The sequence below is a fragment of the Ursus maritimus genome, unplaced genomic scaffold, assembly GCF_017311325.1.
Source record: "Ursus maritimus isolate PB19 unplaced genomic scaffold, ASM1731132v1 scaffold_19, whole genome shotgun sequence".
In the NCBI taxonomy this organism is placed as follows: domain Eukaryota; kingdom Metazoa; phylum Chordata; class Mammalia; order Carnivora; family Ursidae; genus Ursus; species Ursus maritimus.
The window spans coordinates 12,998,776-13,024,676 of record NW_024424341.1 but is presented as its reverse complement, the minus strand read 5'-3'; the positions used below and the strand labels follow the sequence as shown (position 1 = coordinate 13,024,676).

Below are 25,901 nucleotides of genomic sequence, written 5' to 3'. Positions count from 1 at the left end.
GTCTCTTGCTGTTTATTTTGGCAGCTCTGACCTTTGCAGCAAATGTCACCTGAGCCCCCGCAGGGAGCAGAGATTGAAACTTTTTAAGTTGTTTTCCTCCACCTGGGGCCATGGCCCCTCTAGGCTCGGCAACAAACAGCCGGCAAACACTGCCACTCTATTGGTGTCTTTATTCATACTCGTTGACATTTCCCATGGGGAACTGTGGGGGGGGGACGGGGCTGAGCGGGAGCCGTGGCTTGGTTTTCCTCCAGCCAGTGGAGGAAGTGATGGGGTCGGGGCATAGTACTAATAGAGGGAACAAGTGACCATCCCCACGTGGGCTGAGATGCATCGCGGAGTGACTTCAGACAACCTGAGTCCTTCTGTCAAGAAATTCCATGTCAAAGTGGAAAAATAAAAATCGAAAGAAAAGAACAAAGTGCATACGAAGCGTACCGCTAAGGTAGGAGAGGTCCTAAGGGCAGCCAGCAGTGAGAAGCCAGGTGTGCGGGGCGGCCGCGGGACCACGCCCCTATCCCACTGCCCCATGCCAGGCTGGGCTGTCGGGCCACCAGTGCCCTCTTGAGACAGTCTCTGTCTGTTGGCTCTAAGGGTGCTGTAAGCCACAGAAAGTCGTGGCGGGAGGAGAGCCTGAAGTGTGGGAGCACCAGGGAAGCCCAAGGCAGGGCTGCCTTGAGAATATCAAAGAGATTGAGAATATTGGGGGTGGCTCTGGAGGGCTGGTGGGATACAGATGGGGAGGTGAGGGCAGCTGGGAGGGGTACAGTCAGCACCGTTCCTTGGGCACAGGGCAGAGCCACTCTCCAGAACCTTAAATTACCAGGGAGGGGTGAGCACGCCGATTAACTACAGAGCTGAAGGCTGCCAGGCCCATCCAGGTCCTCCCCTGGTGCTCAGGGCTCGGTAGGCAGAAGACGACGGAGGGGCAGGGCCTGGGGGAACCAGACCCTGCTCAGCAGCCCAGCCAGTCGGATTTGATGCTTCCAAATTTCACGCTCTTCAGGCTTTGGTTCTCCAACTTCAGGTAATATGCGCCCTTGAAGAAGTAGCTGTGACCTGGGACGAGAAAGAGGGGAAGCTGTCATCACTCCATCCTCCGACATGCAAGGTTCCTGGGAGCTTTGAGAGTCACCTGCCACAGGGAAAAAGCTTTTCAACCAGAGAAGACCCCTTGGAGACCAGAGGAAGGGGAATGGCTGCGGAAGTAAGCTCTCCAAGTCTCTGCTTCTTCATCTCGAAGGTGGGGATAAAGACACCGACCTCTCAGAGCTCGTGGAGAGGACGAAATCAGATAACGTGCACTATTATTAATACAAACAACAGCACTCCGCTGAGCACGGACACCAACGAAGCACTTCCCATAGACCAGAGATGGCAAACCAGGAGACTCCTAGCCCTGTCAGGCCTACAGCTGGGTTGTATTTGGCTCACACAAGTGTTTTGTTTTGTTTTGTTCTGAATTCTGAGTAAGGTGCCAACATATAAACATCTGGAAATTTCACACGAAAATATACATTTCTCACTTCCTTTTTAAACAGCTAGACTATCTAACTGCACGGGGCCCCCATTTTTGCAGCAACCGCGAGAAGCAGATGATTGTAATGAGCCATGAACCTTCTGGTTTACCACAGACCCCACCCCTCCCTCCTGTCTGCCTGGCCTGCCTCACGCATCTGCGCTACTGGCCTGGCCCCCATGGGCTTTCAACTGTGTGACTCCTGACATACATGATCTCATTTACTTCCTTGAAAAGCCCAGCACATATTGGGCACTCCTTAGAAGTTGATTCTTGAAGATAATCCTTGACCTAGCCCCTCGATGATACACTGCTCTTTCCTGGACATGTGAGACCTTTCGCCACGGCAGGTTAGGGCCATGTGCTTCGCATAAGATAGGGGCTCAAAAGAAATCTTTGTGGAATTTAATTGCAACCTCTTCTGAAAAGCCAAACCGGACCCCTTTCCAGGCCCCTGCAGACCTCCCAGAAGCCTCCTCGGGAATATGGTTTGCAGACTCCAAATGCTATCCCTTGCCGATACTGGTTGTATTTTATTCAGCGAGGGACCGGCGAATGGGAGATCTCTGCCACATCAGCCACAGGGCACGACCCAATCTGTCCTGTCTCAAATGGAGCCATCCTTCTGCTAATGGGAGGCAGTCACAAGGCCTCCTGTGGAAACTGAAAGGGCCTGGACCAAACCCCAGAATGAATCCAGGGCACAGAGCCCACGTTTCTTGTTCCAGCCGGCCTCCTGCCCTCCCCTTCCCTGGCTCCAGGCCCTGCAGCTGTGAGGGGCCTTTCTGGGTCTTACTGCCTGGAGCCGGCTGAGTGAGCAGAGGTCAGGGGTCTGGATGCCTTCCCAGCACCGGGCTGAAGGGGCTGGTTTGTTTTCCCCACCGAGCGCCGCCTGCCTCCCTGCACAATGAGGGAGTGTGTGCTTGTGCGGAGCTGGGCCGGGGCTGGGGGCGGGGAGGCATGTCCTAGAAAGCGGACAGGGGCCTGGGCAGCTCACCACTGCCCTGCAGGTCCACCACGGCGTCCAGGTTGTCGGGGATGGCATTCCAGGCATCGGCGATGAGCTTGGGGAAGCCAGGATCCATCTTCTTCTTTACTTCATTGTACCTGCAAGCAAATGGATATGAGGAAGCCGCGGCACCTCCCTAGAGGCCAGCCCTCCTCCAAACCTGGCTGGGAGGGCCCAGCTACCAGGTCCTGGCTGAGCCTGGGAAACCAGACCCAGCCCTGCTGGGAGGCCGCCAGCTGCAAAGGAAGGCCAGCAGTCAGACTGGCTCTGGGTCCCAACCCCACAACTCATGAATCACATGACCTTAAACAATCCCGTAAAAGCAATTTGGTGACTACTGCTGACATGTAAAGCGGCGTGTTAACCACTTCCCACATACTTTCTCAGTCAATTCTTGTGACAATGCCAGGACACGGTTATACCGTGATACCCATTTTACAGACCAGAGGCTTCGAAGGGGCACCCAGCTTCCAAGTGGTAATCCAACCCGGGCCTGTCTGGCTCCAGGGCTGCAAGTTGCTCTCTGAACCTCCATTTTACCACCTGTAAAATGGGGCTGTAGTTAATGCTTTTAATTAACCTGTAGAAGAAATGAAAGAACGTATGCAAGGTGCTTGTCTCCGTATCTGCAACTTGGTAAGTATTTGGGAAATGTTAGTCCCTTTATAAACTCTGATCCCTGCTGTGTGCTGTGGTATGAGGAGCACTGGACTAGGAGCCCAAGGATAGGTTACAGCCTACGCAGCCTTTCACGGAGAGGCTTGAACTGCTGCTTCTTTATCCATCAGGTGGAGTGACAACCCACACCCTGGGAGATGATCTCACCTGGCACGGAGGGCCAGGTTACACTGCAAGGCGGTGCGGGAGTCCAGGCCCTGTTAGTCACGGGGCGGGCCTCCCGCCACTGCCGTCCCTGCTGCAGCCACCAGAGTGAGCAGTTATGCTGGGCCGTGCCCTTTATCCAGGTAGATACCCTGAGTATTAGCTGGCATGTTCTTCTTCCGGGCTAGCAATGCCACCACCTTTTTCATTTCGGGGAGAATTTTTTAAGTGCTCAGGTCACTTTGATTCCTTTGCTTCTCTACTTGCACTCAACCTACTCGTTGTTCCCTGAATACTTAATGAGCCCTCCGTCTGTCTGCCTGTGGGTAGTTCATGAATCAAGATAACGTTTTGCTCTTGTGGAGCTCATTTTCCAGACAGACCCATGTTTGAATGCCGTTCTGGTGACAGCCAGGCTTTCTTCTGCTGTGCCTTAGGGTGGATCCTCGTCCCCACGGCCAGCCTGACCACCCCGACCCGAGGAACCAACAACAGCTTCCCCTGTAAGTTCCATTCTGCAGGGGGCTTCACGTCCCCCTCTCCCTGTCACCCTGAGAACTGCCAGAAAACCCTTCCTTGATCCCAGCTGCATCATAAGACTGCTTGCAAAACCTAACATGCTTCCTCGTGACCTGGCATCCCAAAGCCATGTTTGCAGCTCAGCGTCCCAGCACTCCACCCACATCGCCTCCCAACACCCCGGCTCGGAGCTGTGTGTCCTCTGCTTGTGTCCAGTCTGCTCACAGAGGGCGGGCAAGGCAGGAAGCAATCCCATTTTATAGATGCGGAAACCAAGGCTCAGAGAAGTGAACCAATTTGCCTCCACGTTCTTTTCCTCTGGGAAGAACACGGTATCATGGCATTAGAAGGTGCTGGCTTTGCAGGGGCCTAAAGCTCTCCATTTAGCTCTCTGTCCCCAGGCTCCTACAGTGTTTCCTGCTGGCTGTCTTAGAAGTTTCTTTTGGGGTGCCTGGGTGGCTCAGTCAAAGTGACTGCCTTTGGCTCAGGTCATGATCCCAGGGTCCTGGGATCCAGCCCCACATCAGGCTCCGAGCTCAACAGGGAGCCTGCTTCTCCCTCTCCTACTCTCCCTGCTTGTGTTTCTTCTCTCACTGTCAAATAAATAAATAAAATCTTTAAAAAACAAAACAAAACACAGACACTTGCATCCCAGCTTTTCCACAGGTGTGTATCCTTGAGACACTTCAGCCTCAGTTTCTACACCTGGAAAATGGGACTAATAATAGTATCTATCTTAAATAAGAAATAAAGGTGAAATGCATGTATGTCTGTTTCCCTCATTCTCTCATAAGCTCCACAAGGAAAAGTGTGACTAGTTCTTGACCACTGCCTCCCAGCACTCAGCTAAGTGCCTGGCGCATAGGAGATATTGAATATTCGTGGAAGCTTCCAGAAGCAGGACCTGAGTATTCCCTGGCATAAACTAGGGGATGCCAGGCTGGAGGCAGATGCTTGCATCTGTCATCGGGGGTTCTCTGTTCTCCTCCGGGGCCTCTGCAGACTGACCTCCAGTAACAATGTCTCAAGTTCATCAACCACCTCTTTTGGGAGACATATCTGTCTCTTCTGGAAACCCAGTCCTGAGCTTTGGATAAGGACTTCGGCTCTGCTGCATTTAAGTGTCACCGACCTACAGCAGGGCATCCTGGACCTCAGCTTTGGAAGGTGGGCTTGTTGCAGAAAGGGACCGGGAAGCAGGTAACCCCGCCCGAAACCCAGCAAGGCACCGCCACGGCCCGCGCCGGCGTGCATGCACACTTGTATTCACACGTGGCTACATCTGTCCTTTATGACCACAGGGGGCACTGGAGGGCAGTTAGAGAAGTCCTTCCCACACCCTGAATCGTAGACTCTAGTCTTTATGATTTGATTCTGAGAATCACGTTTCTGTGTGTCTGTGCCTCTCACTGTCCACACTCTAAGATTTGGAGATTCAGGGTGCCTGCCACGCTGAGATGCCATTCGTAGTACGTGCTGGTGCTGAGGAGTGTTCCGGAGCCTGTGGGCGGAAAGCCCGCTCCGAGGTTTCCTGGCTGACTGTGTTCTTTCTTGAGGCTTGAGATATCCATCAGCGTGAGTTGCTAAGTGTCTTAGCAATGTGTCTGGAATTCCTCCCTGACACAGGCAACCAACTTCTGAATGCAGGGCAGCTGGGGGCGGGGAGCAGGGAAGGGGGAGAAGAGAGAGGCCTGGGAGGGAAGCTGGACTGTTCCAGGGCAGACAAAGGGCCCAGATGAAGTAGCAGCCACAGCAGGCATGCAGGAACCAGCCCCTGCACCCCCCACCCCTTCCCACTGACTGAATGACCCCGAGGGTACCGTGGCGGGACGTGGGGTTCGGGGACGGGAGACGAGGTTATCATCCTGGCCCTGTGGTCCACACACTTGCATTTAAGTAACGTATACCAAGTTATTTAATTTCTTTGGGCCACAGTTTCCTTGTCTGGGAAATGTGAAAAATTATAATCAAACTCGAGAAGTCTGGGCGGCCTTCCACTGACCACTCTTGGATATTGGGCTCCCTGACCCGTAGCCCTGACCGTGGCCTCTTGGAATTGAACCCTTTTCTTCTGATAGGGAGCTATTGGCTTCCGAACTGGCCCCCTGCCAGTCTGCACCCAAAGACACTGGGTCCGTGTCAGACACACCAGAGGGTGCCTGCTGCTTCCCGGGGGGCCCGATTTGGAGGCTCCTGCGGGCAGCTGGTGCACCCACCTCTGTCTTCATCATATTTTGTTCTCTGCACTCCCTGCCTTCACGACCCCTATTTCTGAGGATCCCGCTATCTCAGGTACAGTATAGACCAGTGAAGAATAAACAGCGTGTTCTCTGGGAGCCAGAATTCCAAGGTTCAAATCCCAACCTGCCACGACATGGCTCTGTGATTTTAAGCTAGATATTTAACCTCTCTGAACCCCACTTCCCTCATCTGCAAAATGGGAATAACAGTAACAATACTAATCTCACAAAGCCCTTGAAATAGTGTCTGGCATATAGCACCAGTAGTAGCAGCTGTTAGCTTTATTTTTATTATCCCCTTCTGCAGCCAGTCACCCCCAAATGGGAGGCTCCAGACCAGGCAGACATGGACCCCATCGAAAGACTTCGGAGAAGGAAAGGAGGTTCTGACCAGCCCCGTACCAGCAACATGCACAGGGATGTTCACCCTTCGGGGACCTCTCGGAGACCCTGCGACTCTGGCAGGTTAGAGGCCAGAGAGGGGGTATCCATGGCCCCAGACCACCGACCTTGACCCAGGAAACAGGAAACCACAGAGCGTCTTCTCCACGCCCACGCAGCTGGCTGGGCTGTTCTCCTTTCTACGCCCGCACCCCGCCCCTCCGCCACCGCGCCCTCGCCGCCAACCCCTTACCTCCAGAACTTGTCTCCCGCAAAGATGTAGGTCTTCTTGTTCTTGCTCCAATTAAACGCAGCATCCACGCGTTGAACATCAGGGGGCAGCCCCAGGCTGGTCAGCGGCTTGGGGTACCCTCGCTCCAGGGTGCTGGCTGAATAGACCCAGTATTCGTTCCCTGGGGCAGAAGCAAAGGCTGTGTTGGTGGCTGGTGCTGAAATCCCTCAGCCTGGCCTGTTCCTCCCGTCATCTGTCTGCCAGGGACCCCACTGTGGTCATTCTCCACAGGGACACGGGGTCCCGCTCCGTTCCGGTTCAGTGCCCAGAATCGGGACTCGCATATATGGTTTTACAAACTGCTTAGAGAAGTTGCCTGGCCGAGGAGGTGAGTGGGAGCAGTGGGGTCCCTGCAGCCCTTGCTCGCTCCCCAAGCCAGGTATGCTAATTGCCACACCTGCCATGAAGGCCTTCTCCTAACTGGCGCCCCAGTCCAGGAAGGCTCTGGGACAGCTGAGGATGGGGAGCTGGCTGGTGGAACATGTACTTGTTATGTGGCCGAGCCTCCGGCTGCCCCAGGAAGCTGTCCCTGTGCCCACATCTCAGACCAGAGCAGGCTCCTGACGGCCCTCCCTCCCCGCCACACCTTTACTACATTTCCTCATGAAAGCCTGCTTTCCCGTCTCCCCCACCAGTTTGTGAGCTCCGTGAGGGCACGGCCTGGGCCCTGGCACATGGGAGGTTCAGCTGAATGCTGAAGGAGCAGGGTTTCCCCAGTGTTGGCCACGTGACCCTACCTTGATCGTTTATACCACCTACAGACACTTTCCGTACTATTCTTTATATTTTGCCTTCAAGCCATTTATCTTGAAATCCATAGAAAGACATTTATCTTTTGGAAATAAATTCATTTTAAATGTTAAAAATGACATCGCCATTTAAAAAGTTCTGGCTAAAATTGTTGCCTGCCAAAGGCTCTAGCATCGCAAAAGTGTTAGAGGTGCTGACACTGAACTGTGATTTTCCTTCTAGAAGAGGAAGGATTTCCTTCTAGAAGGATTGAAAATTAAAAGGTAATGGAACGTCCACTCTGTGGGCTAGTGCTGTTTGATGCTGGGTGTCTGAGCCAATCTCCCAGATGCAGCCCATGCTTTCGGAACTGATGGTTGAAAGAACAGATCCAGAAAGGAGAAGGAGCGCCCACAGGTGCACAGGAACCATGGTGCAGGGCCCCGGGGAGCCGAGGGTGAGGCAGAGCCCTTCCCACACACCTGCAAAGAACACAGCCTTCTCCTCCTGTGGGGCCTCGTACACAGCATCGATCTTTTCCGGGAGCTCAGGCCAGAACGTGGCTACCAGCAGGGGCCCCATGGGCTTGTTCCGTGGCGTCACTGTCCGCCAAATGAACCTGGGGGGGGGGGGACACAGGAAACCACACCTTCAGTCACTCTGCCGCTGTTCCCACAGATGCCTTCCCAAGCCCACTCAAAAACTTTCCAGCGATGATGCCCTCAGAGGTGGAGACAAGGTCAAAGGCACATTGGAGAAGGATTGAAGAATGGGCAGAGCCCCTTCTGCAAGATGCCAGGGCTGAGATGCCACATTTTTGCTCCCTCCTCCAGGAAGCCTTCCCTAACTACCTCTGTCCATACCATATTCTTCCTCCTCTGAGCCTTTTTTTTTTTTTAAAGATTTTATTTATTTATTTGACAGAGATAGAGACAGCCAGCGAGAGAGGGAACACAAGCAGGGGGAGTGGGAGAGGAAGAAGCAGGCCCATACCGTAACGCCAGGATCACGCCCCGAGCCGAAGGCAGACGCTTAACCGCTGTGCCACCCAGGCGCCCCCCTCCTCTGAGCCTTTTAACACTGTGTGCCTTGGAATACTTTGATTGTTTTTTAAAATGTCTTATATCTTTTACTAGATCAGAAGTCCGCTGAGGCAGGGGCCAATGGTACTCGAAGTATTTCCTGAACTGAAATGGAATGGACTCATGCACTTTGGCAAGGGTGAGAGCTATTATTATTTATGGAGGGCTTAGTAAGTGCCAAGAACTTTGTGTGTCATAAGCTCACCCGCCAGCGGACCCCATCCCCATTCTGATGAGCTTAAGCCACTGGTCTCCAAGTGTGGTCCCCAGACCAGGAGAAGGATCATGCTGGGATGATCCTATACGATGATCCCTCGTATGGGAACTGGGAAACACAACTTTGTTGGGTCCCATTCGAGACCTGGGCACCAGACTCTCTGGGCTTGGGGCCCAGCAATCTGTTCTAATAAGCCTTCCAGATGACCCTAATGCATGCCAACGTTCGAGAACCACTGGTCTAAGCCTCTCAGAGCTTAGCATTTCTTGGCAATGGACATTGATTCAGCAGTTACTATATGATTCATGTGGGCCCAACGAGATTGAACAGACAGACTTGTAATTCACAGCTGGAGAACCTTTTTCTCTCCCGCGGGATGTGGCCAAGGAAGCCTGCAGCTTCCATGGTCCCTGGCAGTCACTGCGTGACCATGAGGGACCCAGCCATGAGGGGAAATCAATGCAGAGGATGGCAGTGGACAAAGACATCACTGAGTCACTGAGCCTCCTTCTGCCCCTGGAGGCAGCCCCACCTCTGGACTTCGTACCAGATGAGAGCAGTTTCTCTCTGCTGTGTAAGCTGGTCTGAGCAGGGTTCCCTGTTACCTGCAGCCAGAACATCTCACCGCAGGAAGGTACCACCATCCTTATTCGGCAAATGAAGCTCAGAGAGATTATGGTACCACCAGGATTCAAACCCAGATCTGGTTTTGAGTTTAATTATCTTGCACTATGACCCTTCTCATCCCCCCAGTGCCTACCACCCATTTTTGCACATGTCCGGTGCTTAAATATTTACTGCTTAATTCAACGAACCCATCAAACACTCATCAGCATCCTTTAGAATTAGGGGATGGCTCCAAACCCGGGCCTGGGCTCTGCACCCTTTCCTAGATCCGCCGCAGGTCTCAGCTCCGAACGTGGTCAGGGCCTCGTCAGTGGGAAGTGCTCCAGGCTAAGGACAGTGCTAGGCAGTGGGGCCCCACGGTACCTGACTTCTTACTGCATTTTGAGTCTCCTCTCTCTCTCTGCATTTTGGCCATCTCCCTGTTGGCCAGAAGACTCTGCAAAAAGCAGGGCATCTACCCCCCAGCACCCAGCCCAATGCCTGGACCAGAGGAGAAGGAGGTTCACGAAAGTTCACGAGACATCTACCAGCCTCATCAGGCTCCCTCCGTCCTTCCCCCAAGCCAGGAATTCTCACATCTCTGTGGCTCAGGTCCTGCAGGGCCCCCTGACCCAAACACCCTGCCAGCCTCTCAGCTCGTCACTCCCTCCCGGATCTGCTTCTCCTTTAAAGGCCCTGGACACTCGCAGATGTCCAGGCAAGCATCTTCCAAATGCTTCTGCAACTCTGTTCCTTTTATTCAGCTGTGGACTGCCGTCAGCATCCCTGCCTCTGTTTCCCAGACCTGACTGAGGCTGCTCACACTGCAATGTGCATAAGACTCATAGGGGAATTGGCGAAAATGTAGATGCCTAGGGCCCTGTCCCAGAGATTTCAGTCAGAGGGCCTGGGGCTGGGCGCAGAGGCCACACTCCTAACATTCACATCCTGGAGGGCTCTGGTATAGGAGGCCACGGACCTCTCTTTGAGAATGCTACTCCAGGCATTAGGTGGCCCCTCTGCTCCCAGCACAGCATCTCCCACCTCCAGCTCTAAAGCAAAGTAGCTGGTACGGGAGGCTCCAAATAATTGTTTGTTGACAATATTACCTAATATGATCGAATACACTCACCCTGTGTCAGGCATTATTCTAAGCATCTAATCTTATAGCATCGAATCCCTACAACAGCTCCATGAAATAGGTTAGAATTTTATAGATGAGGAAATCGAGGTACAATGGAAACACATAATTAACATGCCTATAATCATACAACCAGTAAGTAGCAGGTCCCGGATTCCAACCCAGGCAATCTGGGTCCAGAGCCCATTCTGTCAACTATCACACTGGATGGATGGATGGATGGATGGATGGATGGATGATGGACAGATGGATGGATGAATGGATGGATGGATGGATGGATGGATGGATGAATGGATGGATGGATGGATGATGACAGACTAATGGATAGTAGATAAAGGATGATGGTTAGATACATGATGGACAGACCCTTTAATGCAGTCCTAGATACTGCGTGCCATTCTCTGGGAGGGCTAGGGCAGCTGGGTGAGTCTCAGCTCTTGGTTGACTGAGTCGGGGCCTTTATCTCTAGCATGAAGGGTACCACCTCTCCCCTGCGGCTACTTGCTCCTCCTACAAAGAACGATTTGGCTATCTGGGGTCAAGGCCATTCCGGGAGAAAACCTGTGGGAGCCTGGATTATTGTTCCCAATTCTTCCCTCCACCCCTATTTTAGAATTCTACATCCATGTGGGTTTGCCATGTGACCTCACGGCACCCCCCTCTACAGTAGGTGTTGGGCCTGGCCATGTGATTTGCTTCAGTCAATGGAATATTCTCAGACATGAAGTCAGCAGAGGCTTTAAATGTGTTTGTGTGGTTTGATTTGGCCTCTTGTGCTCGTCATCTGCCACAAGCAGCTGCTAACCCCAGGGGAATGAGTGACATGTAGAACGTACCCGAACCCAACCACAGCCTGAAGCCCAGACACCTAGCAGACCCACAGATTAGGAGAGAGCAAAAGAAATGCCCATTGTGGTAAGCCACTGACATCTGGAGGCTGTGTGATACACGGGACGACTGTCTACACAGGCCATTCTGTGAAGCCCCCAGTGAGTTCCCTGACCAAGGGCTGGGGGCACAAGAATAATGGAGAATGGACAGAAGGCAAGGACAAGAAGCAAGCTCCCGCACTCACCGGTCCTTGAAGAAGAAGATCTCCCCGCGGATCTGAGAGATGCCATCAAAGACAATGTCCTGCTTGCAGATCTCAGGAGTGACGGGTCCCAGAGTTGGAGTGGGGCCGGTGCCCGTGCCAGTGTCAGGGGAGGCTCCTGGAGGAGGAGGACACGACCTCAGACTCTCCCCAGCTCCAGGGGCTCTCCCCACCACACTAAGCCCCCAGGGCTGCCCACCCAGCCTGCAAAGCGTCAGAAGAAATAGTATTCTGGCCTTGGAGTGAGGCCACGGGAGACACAGAGATGATGCTTGGATGTGGGGGAAGGACATTAAAGAGAAACCAGAACGCTGAGCACTGGGTACATGACAAATGCTCTTTGCTGACGTCACCCGAACCAAGTCTCATCACATCCTGGGCAGGGAGGCACCGTTACTACTCCCATTTTACAGATGAGGAAACTGAGGCCCACAAAAGTTGAGTGACTCGCCCAACCATTCAAACCCAAAGCTCAGGTTCTTAAGCCCTCAGGAGAGTCAGGGCCATCAGCGGCCACCTCTGTGTCAAGCATCTGGTATGTGGCACTCTCTCAAGGATCCATCCCTTTGCTCCTCATGGCAACTGGCCACAGCTTAGAGATGGGGAAACTGAGTCCAGGGAGGTAAAGACCTGCTTTATCTCTTGCTCCCCGTGAGTGGCAGACACACTCGAACTCGGCGTCTCTCCCTCAATCTCGTGTTCTTTCCCGAATCCGTGTGCCCGCAGCTCTGCCTCCCAGCACCATTTCCACTACTGTGACTTGGTCCAGAACCACTTTATAGCTACTTTTTTTTTTTTTTTAAAGGACCCACCACTCTAGTCTCATTTTAAGCATTAATAAATAAAGCACTGGTTTCAAGCTCCGGTTGAATTCTGCCTATTACACGTTAAAATAAAAGAATCAGTATGAAAACTAGACATTTTCACCCCCTGTGTCGTCAGGGCCTTTCCATATGCTGGGCAGTTCTGCCCTGTGTTTAGCTCTTTGTCCTGGATTCTAAACCTAACTTGGTGCTTGAAGCCTGGTGACCCTGGGCCAGGAGGGTCACCTTCCTCGGGCCTCCGTTTACTCACCAAGAAAATGGGAAGCCGGCTTCTCCCCTGCCGAGCTCAGGCAGCGGCTCCGGGCAGCCGAGAGCGTCATGAATGATGGTGTTATTTGGAAAGGAAAAGGACCATCCAAAGGGAAGGGACTAACCCTGGGAGGGTTGCTCAGCTATCCCCAGAACAGATCAGCACTCCTGCCTCTTGCCTTTATCTCCTGCCGTCCTGGGGAGTCCTGGGCCTCCATCCCAGCCTGCAGGACCTCCCCAGGCCCCCATCCGGAGGCCCCCACGCAGAGGGTTACCATAGAGCTCTTGAATGCCCTTGATGTCGTCATGGGACAGGCGGAAGTTCTTCGTGTACGTGTAAATGGGCGCCATCAGGGCTCCAGGGTCCTCGGAGTGCTCCAGCCCCATCGCGTGGCCAAACTCGTGGGCTGCCACCAGGAACAAGCTGTACCCTGAGGGCCACAGGAGGGGAGGGGGCAGAGAGACAGGGAGAGAGATGAGAGAGAAGCAAGGCTCTGGCCCCTGCAACAGGGACTTTGAGGACATCGCATGGTGGGGCTGAGAGCCGCATAGGAGGCTCGTATGGATTCTTCCTTCTGAGAATTCTGGGACCAAGAGACCATGCCCATTGCTTTCAAGTAGGGTCCGCCCAAGTCCCTTTGTCCCTTTCCAGGGTGGAATTCTTGGGAGCTATGAAGGAGAGCAAGAGACAGCCGCAAATCCTCTACTTCAAGTCCCACTTGTTAAAAATCCTGTTTGCTGGCTCTTTGTGTCTCTCTACAAAGAGCAGGGGCAAAACCTGCACTTCAGGGTCTCCAAAGAGGTAAGACAGCAGGTCCACCATTTCTTTCCCGGGAAGCAGTAAAAACCACTCTCCCTGGGAGTGACTGCCCAGGCTCAGCCACGGAGGGCAAACCCCATTGCAAACCCTGTTGTAGGATGAACTGTGTCTCCCCAAAAGATAAGTTGAGTTCCTAACCCCGAGCACCTGTGAATGTAACCTTGTTTGGAAATAGTATCTTCACAGATAAATTAAAAGAAGTTATACTGGGGTAGACGGGGTTCTTAATCCAAAGTGACCTGTGTCGTTCTAAGAAGAGAAGACACGCTGAAGGCCATGTAACAAAAGAGGCAGAGACTGGACGATGCAGCCTTCCGAGGGCATGTGGCCCTACCAAAGCCTTGACTTTAGACTTGCAGCCTCTGAAATGCACAAGAATAAATTCCTGCACCCAGTGTGTGGCGCTTGGGAATGACAGCCCTGGGAAACTGATACACGCCACCAGGGTACCACACCAGCTCTGGAGTCCCGAGCCGCTCCCACAGAGGTAGACTCCGACCTTGAGGTAGAAACTGGAGCAGAGCAGGTCATATCAGGCTCACCTGGCCATCTGGGGCCACCAGGGAGCCTTGAGCCCAATGCCACCAGGCCCTGCCGACTAGAGTGGGCACAGTGCCCCCGGGCAGGCTGCTCACTGCACTGACCTCGTGGTAAGGTCCTGGTCTATCTCCTGGTCACTCTCTTGCTCCAGCCTGTGTGCCCTGGAGGGCAGAGAGCTGTCTCAGGTGGCTCTGTCCTCAGCACTCAGCACTGTCACAGATCCCCCATTCACAACTTGGCAAAGGATGGCGTCGAAGGGGCAAGGAGGGCTCTGGGGGCTCTCTTGTGTAGCGTGGAGGGTGGTGTTGGAGGACGAGGCTGCTTCTGTTTTCCTCCCTTCTCCTGCCCATCCAGCTCCTTGAAGGCAGGAATGCCTTTTCCACGGGAGCAGGAATGCCTCATAGGGCCGCATTCTCTGGTATAGGGTACCCTGTGCCCAGCACTGAATGATTGGGGTAGTAAGAACCCCACCTGGAGGGGTGGTCAAGGTGGAGGGGAAGGGCAGCATTTCCATGGACAGGCAGGACCTCCGCCAACACAGTGTCTCTACCAACACAGGTGGGTGTCTGGGGGTGGGGGGGCGGTGTCTATGCCTGAGGTGGGGGGGGGCAGGAAGGTTTCCGGGGCAGGGGCGGGGCGGTGTCTGGTGTTTCTGCCCAATGGTCGGAGCCTTGTACCTTGGTCAGGGCAGAAGCCCCATTTGCGGTCGTCGTCATAGTTGGCCGTGGTCGCACACCACATCTTCCCATCGCTGCGGCCCGCACTGGTGCAGCTCTCGTGCTTGTTGCCCAAGAAAGTGAAGGGGAAGACACAGGGGGCGCCTTCCGAGTTCCCGCCCACAGTGGACATGGCTGTGGAGAGAGGGACACGGATCAGGGGGCCGCAAGGCACCTGAGGTCACCCCCAGGGAATGACACGATGCGGATGTTAGCGAACCACGCTCCCCGGGCCCTCGCTCAGCCCTGGGCCCTGGAGAAGGCACTTTATACATGTCTCTACGTCCCTGTGCAGTAGGGACCGTAGTTACCCCCGTTCCTTGGATGGGAAACTGGAGCTCGGGGAGATTAGGAAAGCTGCCCGAGCAGCTACGGCTAGAAGTGTCAGGGCCAGAGTCAAACCCACGCAGCCAGATTCCAGAGCTTTAATCAGCCTTGCACGGATGGGGCCAGGGGCACCAGACGCAGAGGGGCTGGGCAGAGCGAGTGGTGCCCACATACTTCCTTAGACCGCGAGCTCCCTCACGCAGGAGGACCCGCGTGGGGTCCCTGCAGAAAGCAGGTGATCGCTTAAGGTCCGCTGGAGGAAGCAGAAGGAAGCAAGGAAGGGAGGGAGAAGAAAGGAGGCAGGAGTCCTTACTGCAAAACAGAAACCCGAGGCTAGAGATACAGAGGAGAGCAAAGAAAGGCAGGCGAGAGAGACTTCAAGATGAGACGGAGAGAGAGAGAAACAATTACCAGGGAAGCCCAGGGAACGTGGGCCATTCAGACAAGGTCCCGAGCTGGCCGGACATTAGGCATCCCCAGTTTGGCTCAACAGGCTATTGGTGCCCGCCGTCGGTCCTGATGTGGGTGCCCATGCTGTCCCAGCCGCTAAGTACTCTGGCTGGCACCCCCATCCTGGGGAAAGGAGGTGAGGGTGGGGGGGCAGGGTGCTGGCCCTGAGGGGCGGGGAGAGGCGGCGACACCCACCTGTCTCGGGGCAGAAGCCATACTTCTTGTCGCGGTCGTAGTCCTCGGTGGTGCCGCACCAGCGGTAGCCGTCCGTGCGGCCCTCGGTGGTGCAGCTTTCGTAGGATGTGCCCTGGAAGCGGAACGGGAACTTGCAGGGCTGTCCGTCGGCGTTGCCACCCATGGTGAACAGGGCTGGGGGGAGGGGGAGAGAGGGGAGGGGTGCAAATGTGAGAGGCCACCGCCTGCCTGGCCGAGGAGCAGCGGGGCACCGGCGTGGGCACAGCACTGGTGGCCAGCGAGGTGGTAGCATCCTGAGAATATTCAAAACCGTCTCTAGTGGTTGGTGAATTGTTGTTTCTCCAGGTTCCTGGAGAGCATTCCTGCCTCCCTGGCCAGCTCATCCCTCCCCTGGGACCTTAGGGATGCCTCCTTCAACCCACCCAAACGTCCTCCTCCCATCAATGAAATGGTTAAAACCAGGCACACAGCACGGGGCCTCCAGAGCCTGGCCCACAACCCCAAGGTCACTGTCCATGCTGCCTGACCATGCCCATGCCATGCAGATTGTGGCTGGCAGGACCACAAGAGTCTTTCCATTGGACAGATAGGAAAACAGCTCTCAGAACACAGGCGCGCGCGCGCACACACACACACACACACACACACACACAGAGGAAGCTTCACCTCCCTCTCGACCCCAGGGGCTTTCCTGGATGGCCCTGCTGTGGTCCCTGCAGGAGAGAGAGGAGGAGAAGAGGAGAACGGAAGGGAGGTGGTGTCTTCCTGTGTGTCTTCCTTTTAACGCACACTCTGAGCTCCCACTCCAATCTCCCCAAGACAGAGGCTATGACTGGAGAACTGGGGGACAGTGGGGTTCAGAGTCTGGGCTTGTCTGTCTTGGGTTCTCCCCCTGCTCCCCCATGCCTTCACCCACCCCAAAACTACAAAATGGTGTGTCTCTAGAATTGCCAACTAGCAAAACCACAAGTGCGTAACAAGGACCATCTGTGCGCAAAGGCGCCAGAGGTGATCTCATCAGCCCCCGTTAACTCCACTATGACCAAAGTGGGGGCCAGGGATCACAGGATCAGGGCCCCCTATCCTCACTACTCCCCTCTCTCCAACCAAGAGACCTTCTCCACACCCGAAACAATGAGACTCAGGGAAGAGACAAAATTGAAACCAGATGCCATGGTGGCTTCAGAGAAGGAAAGGCAAAGTGTTTACCTCCACGGAGGCCAGCCTCTGCCTCTGGCCTCCCAACAGCTGCATGCCTACCACCCAGGAAGCCCCCATCTTCTTTCAGATCCTGCCCCCAACAAGGATAAAGAGAAGCAGACACTGACTCAGCAGTCAGGAGGGGCTGAGTAACCAGAACATCTATCCCAAGACCCAAACACGTGCGTGTTGTACGTACTTGCATCTGGCCAAAGACCAAGTAAATGGCTAATGGCCAACGCAGGGAAAAACCAAACTTATGAATTACAGCTGTTTCCACTTCTACGATCAAGGCATTCTGTTCTGATCACAGGGACTGACACATGGCAGGGTTAACTCTGCTTGAATCCCTACTGGGAAATGCAAGATACATAAAATGCTTTTGTTTAAAAGTTTCTGACTTATTAATGGTCCATGGCTTGAACTCTTACTTAATACAAAGTATCGCGTGAGCTTTGGTATTAAAAGCGTAAACAGGAACACGATTAACCAGCTCTTTGTTCCTTTCCTTCTGTTAAGATGGCTGGGGCTCGGTGTTCAGTTGCCATGGGGTCAGAGAGATTCCCAAACGTGTAAAATTACAGCCGAAAAGACAGAGGCATATGTAGATCAAAGAATCTTTACAGGATGGAAAAGAAACACGTATTTACAAAACTAATTTTTGGATTTTCTCCCATAGCCCCCCAGTTTTCTGGGCTTTCGACCTCTAGAATCCTCCAATCTAATGATGGGACCAAATATGAAGACGAACAGGCTGTCTTTTTATGATTTCTGGTTATGAAGTGTGTCTCATTGTGAAGGATATATTAAAAAAGGATTGAGTGTGTATGTCAGTACCCTTACCCCTTTAAACACGTCTCCCTCTATATGGTTTCAACATGTCTGAAAATGTGATGTCCCAAGCATTGGCAAAAACACATACAAAAATACTGAGTCAGGCCTATTGCCTTTGCCAAGACACAGAGACGCAAACACAAGCAAGGACAAAGACCCGGAGAGGCAGATAGGGAACAGCCCCCATGCCCAGATGTGTGTGTGTCTCACACACACACATATACACACACACACACACACACACACAGGAAGAGTCAGCATCAGAACTGGGAACAGCGGCTGAAATTCCAAGGGCTGGTGTCCCCAGGCCAGGGAGGGTATCAGCCCCAGGGTCTGAGTCTTGCCTCCCAATCCTAGTGCTGGGCTTCCGATCTGTCCCCCAGCCTCTCCTCATGTCCTTGAGGCCCCCGTCCTGGCCCGGGGTGGGGGGGCGGGTAGAGAGTGGTTCTAGAGAGAACCACTGGGCATTGTAGTAGTTCTAAGTTCATTCTAATGCACATTAGGAAAAAAAAAATCATTAGCACATCAAACCTGTGATTTCACAAATATTATTGCTAATGGCAGAACAAACCAAGCAAGCGATTTAATGAAAGGATCATGAAAATAACTGCGAGGACGAGGACACAGCCATGGCGCACGCGAGCATGGTGGAACCTGCCGGAAAGAAGTGGGGGGATGCTGGCTGCCAGGTAGCGTCATGCCTGCGGAGGAGTGGGAGGGCAGGGGGAGAGGCGGGGCGAGCTGGGGAGGTGGAGCCGGAGGAGGAAAGCCTGGGGCAGGCGGCCGCTCACCTTCGTGGGGGCAGAAGCCGTACTTGCCGTCCTTTTCGAAGTTGTAGGTGGTGGAGCACCAGAGGAAGCCATCGGAGCGGCCGGTGTCCGTGCAGCTGGTGTACTCCCGGCCGTTGAACAGGAAGGGGAACTTGCAGTACTCGCCGTCGGCGTTCCCGTACTTCACGCGGACCACTGAGGACAACACGGGGTGGAGGGTCAGCCGCTCCGGGCGCTTCTTTGGAGACCGGGATTCTGACTCAGCGGCGTTATGGGATCTCCCTCCCACTGCAAGCTCCCTGGTCCCATCAGAGCAGATGGAGGGCCCCGAGGTGGCCAGGGAAGCCACGGTCCTGGTGGCCAGGGACAGTGAGGCACGCAGAGGACCGGAGAGGAGACCCGGCCATGACTCGGCTGTTCACTTTCTTACCTTGTCCTTCTCCCAGGGTCCACAGCTCATCGTCGTCAAAGTGGGAGTCTCCCCCGACGCCGGGGCCCGGGGCAAAGGCATGAGCCAGGAGCCCGTCCTTGCCATCAAAAGGGTATCCGTCTCCATGCTCTGCAACACATAGGGTCTCAGCTTCCAGCTGCCCCAGCTGGGCCCGGAAACCCAGCCACACCCTGTCCGTGGTCCCTTGGCCACTCTGACATCCGTCCCCTTCCCTGTCCCAGTGTGACTATCCAGCCCTGGGAGCACAGCGTCTCAGTAGAGTTTTCTTGACTTGATTATTACCCTCCTACAGTCTACACCACCCTCTCAAGCCTGTATGGCCCCCAGTGTCTCTCTACTGCTGATCTTCACTGCCTATCCGATGCCAGTGACATCATACCTACCTGCAGACTAACGTGCCACACCCATGTCCTCACCGCTCTCTCACTATCCCTCATCTATACTGTTGTCTGTATCACCCACGCCACAACCACATGGCCGATTCAGCCCTATCGCTTACCCTCAAGTCATACCATCACCAATATCGACAACGTTAACCCTCACGTGTACTTTGCCACCCAGGTGCACACCACCCACCCACGGGTTGCCTGTGCCCATGTCATTTACCCACATTGCAATACCACTCGTAATGTCCACACCACTTACCTTCATGTCTACACTGCCACCGGCGTACACAAGACCAACCCACATGGTGTCCTCGGTCCCAGGTTCTAGCCCACTTCCTCTGACGTCTACACTGCTCTGCTGTTTCTGACCCCTCTCACATCTAGAACGCAAGTCTACACTGCTCCGCTGTTTCCGACCCCTCTTACATGGAGAATGCCTCAGTGTCCACCAGCAATAGCCAACAGAACTTTCTGCGGTGATGGGGATATTCTTTGTGCTGTTCAATTCAAGAGCCACTCGTCTCACGTGGCCACTGAGCAGCTGAAATGTCACTAGTGTGACCAAGACACTGAATTTTCAGTTTAATTTTAACTAATTTAAATGTGAATGGCCCTGCGGACCTAGCGGGTACCATGCTGGGCGGTGCAGACAGACCACCTGCTTTCAGGATTACACTGCCTCTAGTGTCTACCCACCATCACGACACCTGCCCCCACGTCCATGTGGCTGCCCACATCTTCTACTCTCCTGCCTAAGCTCTTCTCAGGAACCCAGGTCCTTCTAATGGCCAGACCGCCCCTTGTCTCCACACCGGCCCTCTGCTGACCCCTCTTCTGCCTACCCCAGCGGCCAAAGTTGATCATGATGTCAGCCTCTCCATCGTGGATACGAGAAAACCGTAGCGGGGTTACATCACTCCAGACTTGGAAGGCGCGAGCAAAGGCATCATCCACCGTCTCGGGGTCCAGGTCAGGCGTGTAGCCAATGATCCTGCAGGGGGTGGAAATGCGTGGGAGTGTGTCTGTGTGCACAAAGCAATGGGAGTGTGCATAGCCACACTAGCATGCTCGTACATGCCCAAGTGTGTGCGTGCAGCTGTGTGTGTGACCATGGATGTGTACGAATGTGCGTGCACATGTGCAGTTTGGGAGTGTAAGGAGTGCACAGGTTTCTGCCTGCACGTATGAGTGTGCATGAGTGTGTATGCACGGGCAGGCGTATGTGTGTGCATGTGGAGCAGAGCTTACTGGGAGAACAGCCCACCCAGAATGCCTTGAGCTTCCGTGGAGTCCTAGACCAGCCCACATCTCCACGCCCTGGCTCAGGAGTCTCCTTCCTCACCTCTGGCTGGTGGGCGGGGAGGCATGAATAGTGAGTGCATTCAGGGCTACGGGGCAGGGATCTCACCCGTGGAATCCAGCATGAGACATACAGAGCAGAGCTCTCAGCCCAATTAACAACCAATGATAACAACTCTATGATAGAATATAAAACTCAATTAGCAGCCAGTCATCAAATCCCTCCAACCGCCCTAATGAGCCCATCTAAGAACAACGGTGACTCGCATGCCTTACGCTCTCACTGTGGGCTGGACGCTGATATATATCCTGGCACCCCATTATATATGTGACCAGGCTTAGTTCCCAATGAACCTATGAGGAAGGTTGTGTTTTAGCCCCATTCTGTCGACTGCAAAGCCTGAGCTCTGGAACCCAAGTAGCCCGCTGCCCCAAGGCTAGTAAGTGTGAGATTCAAGCTCTGGTCTGACTCTAGTTCCTGAGAACTTTGTAGAAAACTCCTTAAACTGCCAGGCCCCCACCGGGTACTCCCCGGGGCCCCGGGAAGGGAGACCGCAAGGCCCAAGGAGACCCAGTGTCCCACAGCCCAGGCGCCCTGCCTCCAGCCGCCCTGCCTGGGCACCTGTATGTGATCTGGTTCTTGTCCCACTTGGGCTTGCGGGGGAAGAAGTTGTAGTTGGCCACGTCGGGGTTGCCGCAGCGCGGCTTCCTCATGGTCTCGATGGTGCTCTGGTCCAGTTCCCCCGTCTGGGGCAACCCGAAGAACTTCTGCATCTTCTTCAGCGTGTCCTTCAGCACAAACAGGTTGCAACTCTCCTTGGGGCAGCCGTAGAAGGTGTTCAGATATTGCTGGAAGAAATGAACGCCCCGAGGCCAGCAGCCACGTGAGGATGGCATCCTATGGACCCAAGTCGTCCGGGACCCAACGGTCCTGGGTAGAATCCCAGGTTCCAAACTAGCTCTGTCGCGTACTAGCTGAGGGACATAGAAGCTGTAACGCGTGACCTGGGGCACGTGTTGGGTGCTTGCTATATGCCCCACATAGCGACTCTATAATGCAGTTATTCTAACTCTCATACAGAGGAAGAAATTAAAGCACAGAGAGGTTAAGAAGCTTGCCTAAGATCCCACAGCTCACAAATAGCAGAGGTGGATTCGGACCCAAGCCATTTGGCTCCAGAGCCCATGCTCAGAACTAGAACTCCCTGCCAGTCTCCTTTACCTCCCGTCTCTCTTAATTCACCTGACTGCTGATGACAGTGGCATTTCTCACTTTCTTTGCAAGGAGATTCAAGGCTTATGTGCCTGGACTCTAGCAGCAGATAGACCTGGGTTCAAATCCCGGAGCTGTCATTTCTAAAAAGAAAACCATCCTGCCCTTGGTGCTTACTGAGGTCTAAACCAAGCAGGGCTCTGGGCAGTTTCAGGGACCAGCCAGCTTATTTATCTGTTCAACAAATATTTTTTGACTCCCACTGTGTGTCAAGCCCTGTGCCAGTACTGGGGAGAAACTGGTGAGCACGGCAGATGTTTCTAGTATCCAGGGTTCAAATCCCAGTGCGGGGCTGCGGATGGACCACAGTCAATGCAAAATTGGATGTGTGATTTGTGCTGTGTTGGAATGATGAAAAGAACCCGGAGACCTTATTACAGGGGTCCCAACCTTGTTGAGGGGTAGTTAGGAAAGGGGAATACAGGGTATAATAGTAGTGACAATGAGAGTAATAACAAAGGTTATCTCTTGTTGAGTGTTTACCATTCCCAGGTACCCTTCAAGGTGTCCAGGATTACCTCCCCCTTAACCCTGAGACCCCACTATCATGCTGTTTGCAGAAGCAGCTCAGATTGTGAAGTGAGGTCACTTCCCCAAGGAGGCCAGTCGCTCGTGACTCCCTGATGCGAAGCCAGGCAATCTAAGTCCAGAGGCGCTCCTCAAGTCTCCCCCTGCATGGCCTCTGGGCAACATGCACTTCCACGTGCTGTAGGAGGTGTGGGGACCCATGGAGCTTTGTTAGGGCTCCAAAGCTCACCCTCAACCCACAGCCACCTCATCAGGCAAGACAGCTCCAGGCCTTTAAAGTAAGTAGCCCCCTAAAAATGTAAGGTCTCCCAACCCGTTGACATAGCAGGGACGGAGGCCTATATGCAGGGAAAGGGAGTGGTGGGGTCACATCCCGAGAAGGGGTTCCTAGGGTGACCAGAGGGTACAAAAGTCTTGTCTTGGGCCAGTTGGGGACCAGGATGAAGAAGAATAGGAGATTTCTGGGGGGATGGCTGAAAGAGTAAGGAAGCAGATGTCTTGTAGGCTGGGAGACACATCTGGAGGGGTCCCTGCCCCTGAGGGGCTCACAGGGTGAGAAGAAGCCCCCAGCCCCCTTGTGTAATGCTGCGGTGGGTTGGTCAGGGGGGAGCTCCTCCGGCCAGCCCAGAGCGCTGGCAAAACAACCTCTGAGCCACAGCTCGGAGCCCCGCCAGGAGGGAGGGCTGACTGGCTGAGCTCCGGCCTGCGCCTGGGGCTCTGTCCGCCCCCGCCCCACGCGCCAGGGCCCTCGTGTGCCTGCCCCTCCCTGTGCCTGGCCAGCCAGTTCTCTCCTCCCGTTCTCCAACCCCTCTGGAGAAGTTCGAGGAAACTTTCCGAGGTGCAACCCTTGACCCTCCAGGCCAACTGGTTCATTGAGCCAGGTGAAAAAGATGTGCTCTCTGCTTCCCTCCTGCCCCCAAAACTTGCCAAAAGATCCCCTCCAGGGCCTCTCTCCAGATGTATGCCAAAGGTTCCTTGATGTTGGCCAAACTCTGCTTTGCCCTGAGTTCCTAGCCACATGCGTGCAAAAGTTAACCCAAATCGTGTGCCAAACGACCCTCTTCCCAAAGTCTCACAGGGGTTCAAAAGATCTTCCATTTTCAAAAGAGACCCCTTTCAGGCCTTTGGCCAAAGGCCTACAAAGATGCTTGCCAAGGGCCTGTTAACCAAGCCCCCAGATGTGTCCAAAAGTTGTTTACACAGCGGCCCCCTTGCCAAATCCCCCAGATACTAGACAATGCCGCCGTTATTTACAATCGAGGTCCCTTCCAGCTGTTTCCAAAGCATTCCCTGCCCTACCACCACCTCGGCTTCTCAACCACCCTGCCCACCACCCTGCCGGTCTCCAAAGTTGACAAGTTGTTTATCAAAGGCCTTCTCCAATTCCTAAGGCTCCCCTACGGTTTGCAAAAGAGGTCCCTCCTTCAGCTAGCCAAAGACCCCCCCCCCCAAGCCATTTCCTGAAGCTCCTCCCCACGCCGCGTGCCCACCGCGGGGGTGGCCATTCTGGAGACCCCCATTCCCCGAAGTTTCTCCGAACTTGACTCCCGGAGGCCCGCGCTGCAACTCACCACAGCCAGCTCTTTGTCCGTTTTGGGGGCGACATCTCCAGGGAACTTGATGATGGGCGAGGGCGCGGCGGCGGCGCGGCCCAACAGGCAGCCCAGGACGCAGAGCGCCCGCAGCGGGCCGGCGAGCGCGCCCCGCGCCCCTCGCGCCTCGGTCATTGCGCTCCCGGGCCCCGCGCGTCGCCCGGGGGGTCGCTGGCTCGGTGCGTGTGGCCGCGTCGCCGCCTGGCTGGCGCCTGCTCCACCGCGCGGCGCTGCGCTCCGAGGGGCCGCTCGACTCGGTGGCCTCGGCTGGGCCCGGCTCAGCGGCGCATGGTCCGGCCTCCGCGCCCCAGCCCGCGCCGCCGCCGCCCGTTCCCGCCGCTGCTGGCAGCCCCTTTGTATGTTTCAAGCCCCAGATGCGCAGCCTCCAGCCACCGCCGAAGTCTGGAAGCAGCGGAAACAAGGGAGGGGGCCGCCGCCAGATGTGGTCTGCTGGGCTGGGAGGGCGCGGGCTGCGCAGGGAGGGGGGCGCGCTCAGGCCCGCCCCGCGCCGCCCCACCCCCCACCCGCCCTCCCTCTTTTCTCTCCTCTCCCCGCCTCTGAGCCCCGCCGCCCGCCACTCCTGGCCTCGGTGTGCCCCGGGCCCCTGCGCGACCTCGCCACCCCTGCCTCCCAGCCGGGCGCCCGGCCTCAGGAACCCTGCGGGGAAACAGCTGGCGCGACCCTTCTAGAGTCTCCACGTCCTGAGGTTGGGGAGCAGCGGTTCTCGGAGGCTCGCCCGCGGTGGGGAAGAGGGCAGGACAGCCTGCGGGTCCGAGACGGGAAGGCAGACTTAGAAACATGATCCGCGCGCGGCGCCGACAGATTGTCCGAGGAAGAGATTTTAGAACTTTCGAGATGAGAACAGAGAGCAGGGAGAGAGATGGAGAGAAAAGGAAAGAGACAGAAAGATGGAAACAGGGAAAAGTGGAGGGTCTCTCCCTTCCCTTCCCTCCCCTCCCCTCCTTCCTTGCTTCCCTATTACCTTCCTCCCTTCCTTTCTTCCTACTGCAAATATTGAAGCATTTGCTTGGCCTCGGGGATGATGCTGGGTACACTCGGAAACACAGCAGTTAGGGTCCCTGTCCTTGACGCACACGTCCCCTTCCTCTCTCAGGAAAGAGAATTAAGTGCTAAGGGGAACTCCAGCAGGCTATGGGAACATCTGTCCTCAACCCCTAAACTAGTATAGATGGTCAGGGAAGGCTTCCTGGAAGAAGGGACGTGCGACTTCCGAGCTACTACCTACAGAAAGACACAGGAGTGTTGGGTGGGGGACGTTTCAGGCACAGTCTGGGGAACCCCACGTGCAAAGGTCCAGAGAGGGAAGACACAGCAAGAGGCCCTGGGGAAGGAGGTTCCCTCTATCTAAAAAGGGTGGGGGGAGGGCAGGGTGAAGAGATGGGATTGGGGTCAGCAGGGACCAGTTTGAGGAACAAAGTCACCAGCTGCAACGTTCGGGAAACATTTGCTAGTGAGAGCCTTCAGGGGTCATGGTGAGGAGTCTGGACTTTCTCTTGAGAACCGGAAAAGCCTCCGAAGCTTGGGTCTCAGTGGGCTTCGGACATGCACAGGCTTGCCTGGCAACCCTGTGCTGCGGGCCTGCCAGCTCCCAGTCTGAAAGGAGGCCCTCCCTAGGGAGGGACTTAGCTCCACAGGAGGGAGCCGGACCCATCAGCCTGACCCCAGGGAGAAGCCCTGGCTATTTGAGGGAGGGTGAGTCCGAGGTCAGTGGGGGAGGGGGATCGTTCCTGGCTCTGCCCCCATTTGATACATGTCCACGTCCTGTGGATAGCCAGA

The 25,901-nt window shown here is 54.9% G+C and overlaps 1 protein-coding gene across 1 annotated transcript; it reads right to left on the bottom strand.

Annotated features, from left to right (window-relative positions):
• Nucleotides 1-150: 150 nt before the first annotated feature.
• On the bottom strand, nucleotides 151-24,241 carry MMP2 (matrix metallopeptidase 2). The gene is made up of 13 exons (XM_040633316.1): nucleotides 24,084-24,241; nucleotides 21,334-21,560; nucleotides 20,255-20,403; nucleotides 19,006-19,134; nucleotides 18,597-18,770; nucleotides 15,772-15,945; nucleotides 14,761-14,934; nucleotides 12,999-13,154; nucleotides 11,633-11,768; nucleotides 7,994-8,130; nucleotides 6,744-6,903; nucleotides 2,517-2,626; nucleotides 151-1,059 (listed from the first exon to the last, which is right to left on the bottom strand). Exons 1-13 carry the CDS (start codon nucleotides 24,237-24,239, stop codon nucleotides 956-958), a joined length of 1,986 nt encoding a protein of 661 aa, XP_040489250.1. The 5' UTR covers nucleotides 24,240-24,241; the 3' UTR covers nucleotides 151-955.
• Nucleotides 24,242-25,901: the final 1,660 nt, after the last annotated feature.

What these genes read in the sequence shown, in the direction of transcription:
- MMP2 (XM_040633316.1), bottom strand. Translation starts at nt 24,239, where the DNA reads ATGACCGAGGCGCGAGGGGCGCGGGGCGCGCTCGCCGGCCCGCTGCGG. An exon ending in AAGAACCAGATCACATACAG is followed by an intron (nt 20,404 to 21,333) that starts GTGCCCAGGCAG and finishes CACCCCCTGCAG; the next exon opens with GATCATTGGCTACACGCCTG. An exon ending in TGGCTTCTGCCCCGAGACAG is followed by an intron (nt 14,935 to 15,771) that starts GTGGGTGTCGCC and finishes CTCTCTCCACAG; the next exon opens with CCATGTCCACTGTGGGCGGG.